General features: G+C 41.0%; 1 protein-coding gene across 2 annotated transcripts in view; it reads right to left on the bottom strand.

Annotated features, from left to right (window-relative positions):
- nr2f6a (nuclear receptor subfamily 2, group F, member 6a) overlaps nucleotides 1–3868 on the bottom strand; it is a 19164-nt gene extending 15296 nt beyond the window's left edge. Inside the window, exons 1-2 of one of the 2 annotated variants that reach the window (XM_007573789.2) lie at nucleotides 3018–3868; nucleotides 2048–2756 (exon numbers count right to left, since the gene is read on the bottom strand). In XM_007573789.2, the coding sequence (XP_007573851.1) occupies nucleotides 2048–2316 (269 nt within the window). In that variant the 5' untranslated portion in view covers nucleotides 2317–2756; nucleotides 3018–3868. The remainder of the gene's footprint in view (nucleotides 1–2047; nucleotides 2757–3017) is intronic. The other variant, XM_007573788.2, reaches the window with a different exon arrangement.
- Nucleotides 3869–6825: the final 2957 nt, after the last annotated feature.

Below are 6825 nucleotides of genomic sequence, written 5' to 3'. Positions count from 1 at the left end.
GAGAGGTTTTATTTTGACTTTCTGCATTATTTAGCCTCTTCAGAGCCTGCATATGTTTTCAGTCTGTTAAAGATAGTATTATTGATAGCAGTACAATTTGCACAATGCCCATTTTGTTTAGTTTTCTTCTTGGAAAAAGTTATTAAAAACAAGTTTTTGTCTAAATTAAGGTGAATTCATGGTTCCTTTTTCCACATAATGTAACCAGTAGTGTTTATGATTAAAAAAATAATAATTATCTGATCGGTATCGATCATCGGCCGTGATCGGCTCTCATGGGTGATCGGAATCGGCAGGAAAAAACATGATCGGCACATCTCTATTTATGACAGTTGTCATGAAGTGCCATTCGGTAAATAATGACACTTTTAATGCAAAGTTGCTCTAAAAGTTGCATTAAAAGTCCATTAAAAGTGCCAACCTTGCATGATTTTGTAAATAATGACAATTTAAAACTGCCAGGTCAAGCCTCGTCAGTCAGGGAGTGAATGTTTGTGGCACGACTTCCTACTAAATAAAAATAAAAGTTAAAAAAAAAATAAAAAAAAGGCCAATAAAAAAAGTTCTTCGTGTATACTTAACATCTTTTGTTTAGGAAAATGCAAACTTGTCACAGGAAAATCTCATTCTAAAGAAACTACAAAAAAACATCCACTTGCATCATTATCAAATGCTGAGTGGCCAAATTTATACTAAATCATTGTCCTTAAGGACAATGACTTGGAGCTTCAATGTGTTTAAATAAAGAGAAAAACATTGTTCTTCATCAATCAGGCTCCAGGTTCCCTCGTGGCTTTCGCCAAACCTTGCTTTTGGTTGTTGGCGTGAGAAATGTGTGTGTTTGTGTGCATTTCCAGCAGTGTTGAGGACTTCGCTCTGCCCTGGTCCTTTACCTTTAGAAGTCTCACTGGACTGGCATCAAACTAGCACTTCAACACCTTCGTGACCCATTCAGGACTTCTCATCAAATTTCGTTTTTATCCAAACATCCATTTTTTGTGTATAAATCCATTTACTCCTGCCGATTACCTATAGTTCACTCAAACACTGACATCTATCAGCACTCTGTATTGACTTTAAGGAGTTTTATGATCCTCTCCACTGCTTCCACTGCCAGCCCCTTCGTAGTGTTCATGTTTCTTTCCAAACAGCCAGCTGTACCCACTCAACACTCTGCAAGTCTTCCCCCTAACTCCAGTCATGTGCAGGTGTTTGTTTTAGAGCAATAGTTCACTAGCATTAGCACCAGGAAGATAACAATTTCTAGTTTTCTTTAAGGCAAAGGTGTCCAAACTGTTTATCACACAGGAGTCAAAAGTATTCGTGGGCCAAGGTCACAAAAAAAACTAGTCCAGTAAATATAGTAGACCTTGTTTTGTAGGAAAGGGATGTTATTCATTGTAGCAAATTCTGCTTTTCAGTAAAAGTTTCTGGATAGACATGGTTCTACTCATTATAAAAGCTTGGTTATTAAAAGATGAATACTTTGTGTTGTACTTAACATTTTCCATTGTAAAAAAAAAATATGTCAGAAATAATTTTACACTGATTACACATAAAAAGTCTTCATGTGCATCAACCATCTGTGCAGGATGGGTCAAATTTGGATCGTTCTTTAACTGCAGTTGAGGCCGCAAATGGCCCTCAGACCACATTTTGGACATCTTTGATCTGACATGTCAGTTAAAATTTTTTAAAGGACTTTACATTAATGGATAGGTTTTGCTAACCCATTTCTGATTGTATTAGAACTTGAAAAGGGGATCTGAGGAGGAAAAAGTTGGAAATCCTGATCCGTGACTGACAGAATGCATTTAAACTCCATTGTTATTAAAATGACAATGGAGTATTTTTTTTTTATTCCATTGTTTTTAAATCAACATTAAGCAATTCCAATTTCTCTACTTGAGCAGAAGAAAAAGACTGAATATAAAAAATGACATGTCTTAAAGTACGCTTTTCAAAGCTTCTATCAGGGTTTGAGAAGTCATTTCTTTGAGTTCCTCTATATCAATAACAATACAATTCCCATGATGCCTCATCTCACCTGCATGTGTAGCTGAGGTTACGCCTGACGCTCCTTTTGAAGAAGCTCTTGCAGCCTTCGCAGGTGAACACACCGTAGTGTTTTCCGCTGGACTTGTCCCCGCACACCACGCAGTCCACCACGCAGGCCTTGTCCTCGTCCCCGGCCTCCATGTCGCTGCCCCCCGCTTGCGGAGACCCGTCCTCCTCCTCCCCCCGCAGGTAGCCCTTGTCCCCCAGCCCGTTGGTGCCCCCGTTGGGATCTCCCCAGCCCCCACTCACCATGGCCATCGCTTGGTTACGGAGTCAGCGCGGAAGAAAATGGGGCCAGGCAGCCGAGGTTTCTGGAAGCGGTCATAAAAACCCAGAGTCCGGACGGTGGTGTGTGTTCTCCCCTTTCTACCCGGACTGGTTTATCCTCTTCAGCTACCCTCCGTCTTCATTTAGTAGCTAATTCAAGTTAAATATGCAGAACTGGGGGAGGAGGGGAAGTCTGCAGGCTAAATAAGCAGTGCTGCCAATGTTTTAGTGGTAGAAATGAGGCCGTTTGGTTGTAGAAAAGAGAGTAGCTCAGTCCCCGCCCACTCCACTATGACCTGGAAACAGTGTGGAGTCACTGGGGCAACTTTTAGTTTGGCATTCCTTTGGATTTTAACACCTCTGCTGTTCTCCTCCGGTTCGGTGTCTTTGTGTCGCTCCGTCCGACGGGGGACACACTGCAGACCAACAACCTTTAACAGGAGACACAGAGTTTAGATAACAGTTCCCAGAGACAGACAGCTTCAGAACAGGCTGAGGACACGCGGGAGGGACGGCTGGCAGTCAAACTGTTGTTCTGTGTCTCTCCGTTTCATCAGTAGTAATGGCTGAAAAAGGACCTCAGCGCGGCTCGCCTTAGCACATGCCTGGAGAGCATTTGACCGCCCGTCTTAAAGCAGCCCACCCCGCACACACAGACATTATTATTTTAAATAGAAAATATGCGAGCTTACCTCAGTACAAACGGCTGTGCTTTTTGGCTTTTCTAGCTGAACACGAAGAAAGTCGTTTTTTTGTGTGTGTTTTTTTTATTATTATTAGTTAATCGGGTTAGATCCTCCTTCCGACCAGTGAGACCGAGAGCTCGGCTCTAATGTTCCGCAGCCATCCACTCTGAAGAACAAGCAGCATTGTGAGGACATCAAACACACGCAAAATGCCACTTTTCGTCTGATCGCGGGCTTCTTGTCTTCTTCTTCTCCCTTCTTGTTGAGGCGATGCCGACTTGCAGATGCTGCTGCGGCGGTGGATAAAGGCGACGCGGACCGCCCGCGGCTCGTACTCGCATCCAAAACACTCAATCAGATCATGCACACAAGGAAGTGCAGCCTTTCCACTGGTATTGGCTGCTGTCTGAGTCGGCTCGGCTCTGACAGGATCCTCGGGCTACTTCCTCCCTCACACAGAAAAAATAAAACAAAAACAAACGGAAAAAAAAAATCAGGTTGAAGGAGAGCTTCTTGCTCTAATTCCTGTGGATGCTCTTCAGGCTTCTTCCTTAGTCCTTTGTCAGTGCTTTCCCACCAAGAACTAATGACTTGCGGCCTAGCCTTGCATGCTGTTTTACCTCTGTGTGTATGTGTGTGAAGCCTTTTCCCCCCCTGGCTCAGGGAGAGGGGGTGTGTGTTAAGAAATGGGTGCTCCTCTTACCCCCCCTCCTCCTCCGTCTCTCTCTGGTTCCCAAATCAGATTATGAATTGAAATGCCCAAGAAGCAAAACACTGTTTGGATTTCACTGCATTTTACCTTTTTTCCCCTTCCAACCTATTTGTGTGTTAGAGAGAGATCCAGCAAATAGAGGCACAGGGAGGGTTGCAGAAGTGTATGCAGAGGGGGAGGGGGTAGTCTGCGTGTTTGTGTGTGTGTGTATGTGTGTGTGTGCTCCCAGGGATTTGACACTGCTATTCAAGCCCTGTGGTTACCATGGTGCTGGCTGCCTTATATGGCCATCAGAGTCAAAGAGCAAAATAGAGTGGGCTGTGTGGGTCAGCATGCATGCACAAACACACACACACACACACACACACACACACACACACAGAAGAAGAATGTGGAGAGTATCTCTCCTCAGAGATGCAGAAAGCCTGACCCTAAAGGCTTCACAAACTGCTCCAGCAACATCAGATTACTCCAAAACCCTGCAACTGGAAAACACAACCTACTGCCTGGTGTTTGTGTTCTGTTGGACGTGAATGCTTCACTCTAATCACAAATCACACAGAACTTTACTTCTCAAACCCCCTCCCACCCTCTCCCTTTCCAGCAGAGTGGCTCATCTTCTGCCTGCAGACTGCTTCCCTTCTGCTGTGTTGTGAGAGAAACTAAAGGTTATCACGACGTGGCCGGCTGCGTATCTCTCAAAAGGCCCCTCTGTCTCAGCACTTTGTAAAGCGCGTGGTGATTTGTGTTTGAGGTTAACCCAAGAGGTCAAGCTGACTTTCACACACTCTTCGCCACGCTAAAAGCCCAGGGTCAAATGCAGATAAAGGAGAGGGGAAGACGCACGGCAGCCCAGGATAAGAGCTTTAAGAGATAAGAGATGAATCTGCTTGTAAATGTGCAGCTTACTAGGCTGGAGGAGGAGGAGGACTCATGATGTAGTCAGTATCATGAGCGGTCCGCCATATGCATCTGGTCGTTTCAGCTGGTGGTCAGTCAGGGATTTTCTTTTCTTTTTAAAGGCACACCCAACTATCGCCACTTTTATGGCATTCCTAAATCCAAATCCAGCTTCATCCCCTGCAGAGCTCATGGCGAAGAGAAGCTTTGTCCAATCTATTGGGCTGCTAATGGGTCATCAGGGGGTTGTCTGTGTGTGTGTGTTAATTGGAGAAAATCTGTTTAATTAGGCCTCTGTGCATGCTTTTGTCACTTCTTGTGTTGAAAATGATTAGGGTTGTCAAATAGACGGTAGTTGTGAAAGACAGACTGTTTGTGTGTGTAAGAAGAACAAATATTTAGCAAGACTGTAAGTTAGGTTTTAAGTCTGAAAAAGAAAACCATGTTATCTGATGACTTGTGTATTTCATAGTAGTCACAAATAATCATCTACTGTAACCGTAACACTGGCTTTAAAACATGTTGAAGATGACAGAAAATGTTAAAAAGACTCAACAGTTAAGGAGTTATTAAAAGGATTATCAGAAGAAAGTCTGTTTTCTCTACAAGGATAATAGCAGCATAGCTTGAGCTTTTTAAAAAATTTATATTTTAATTTATACACAAAAATCTCATGAACAAGAGAGATCTGCTATATACATCAGCAACAAAAAACATAACGACAATAATGATACAATATACTTTACACTTCTAAAAATCCATACCATACAGATGTTGTCAACAGAAGTGTTTTCACTGATAACAAATACAAATTTATTAAATCCCTTTAGTTGGGTGCCAAACATTTTTCACCTTCGCATTTTTAAGTTGTTTCTGATTTAATTTTTTTTTTCTATACTCAGTTTATAAGTTACAACAAAGCACTGTGTGTCAGCTTAGTATTGGTAAGTTTCGTTCTTCCTGTGTGTCAATAATTACCTGCCCTGGCGATGCACTGCATGCTCTTTGACAGTGGATGATTTTAGATTCTCCTTGATTCACTCTTAATGTTTTGTTTCTGGAAATGTGCTGGTGTGAAACCAATAAATAACCCTACCAAAACAGAAGGAGGATCAGGGTTATTTTATTAGGACAAGAACCACAATCCCTGGCAACATGGTGCATGTAAAATTTCAGAAAATGTACTCTAATGAATTCTAATGTTTGAGCCCGTTTTTGCTTCTAATTTTACTTACAAGAGAAAATAAATTGATGATGCAATGTGTAGTTATGTGAGTTGTTTGGTTGGGACAAAATAGAGGGCAGAAAGTTGCAGAGGGCCAATCTGACCTGAGGCATACTGAGGCAGAAACTAATCCTTCACATCATAGCGCTGCTGCTGTCACCAGTCACTTTTTAGCTCTACTTTAACCCTTAACTCTCCATGTTCCATGTTCGTCATCCTGACCTGGGACATTTATTGTTAAAACCTGAACTTGACATATACCGAGTAAAAATAAATATCTTTATTTCTCACTGACTGAAGTTAAATGACACCAAACTTCTACTTTTACATCAGTTACAATTACCAACGTTATTTCTATTTGCTGAACGCAAATAGAAATGAGAGAAAGAAAATGGATCAGAACTCCAGAAATTATTTGGTGAAGCTTGTGGAAGGAACCCAAAACATTTGACCAAAGTCATACAGTTCAAATGTAATGACATCAGCTACATACTGAGGAAATGTATGTCAAATTCAGATTTTGAGGACATTCATACATACATTTTTGACAGATTCTTTCTCTCGTTATTATGGCATTTAGCTAATAGAAATAATTTTGGTAATTATTGAAAATAAGAAAAGTTTGGTCTGATTTAGACAGTGAGAAAAAGAATTGCATGTGTCTTTATCATCTCCTGGTTCATTTATTGTGTAGTTATTTATTTTTATTAAATTTTTTGTTCTTTAAATTGCAGGAATTTGCACATAAGTTATTTTTGTCTTTTTGATTAAATAGTTTTCACAAACTACATCAGAGGTTATTACAGTTACTCAGTACTCAGGTTGTCTTCTTACCTAATACTTTTCTACTCCTACTTGAGTATTCTTACTTTGGATGACTGCATTTCAGTCAAAATACTCAAGTATTTTGACTGAAATGTATCAAGTAGTAATACTACTTTTACTTGAATATATATATATATATATATATATATTTT

This window comes from Poecilia formosa, unplaced genomic scaffold (genome assembly GCF_000485575.1).
Source record: "Poecilia formosa unplaced genomic scaffold, Poecilia_formosa-5.1.2 Scaffold338, whole genome shotgun sequence".
NCBI lineage: Eukaryota > Metazoa > Chordata > Actinopteri > Cyprinodontiformes > Poeciliidae > Poecilia > Poecilia formosa.
The sequence above is the reverse complement of the archived record's forward strand: the minus strand, read 5'-3'. Positions and strand labels throughout refer to the sequence as shown.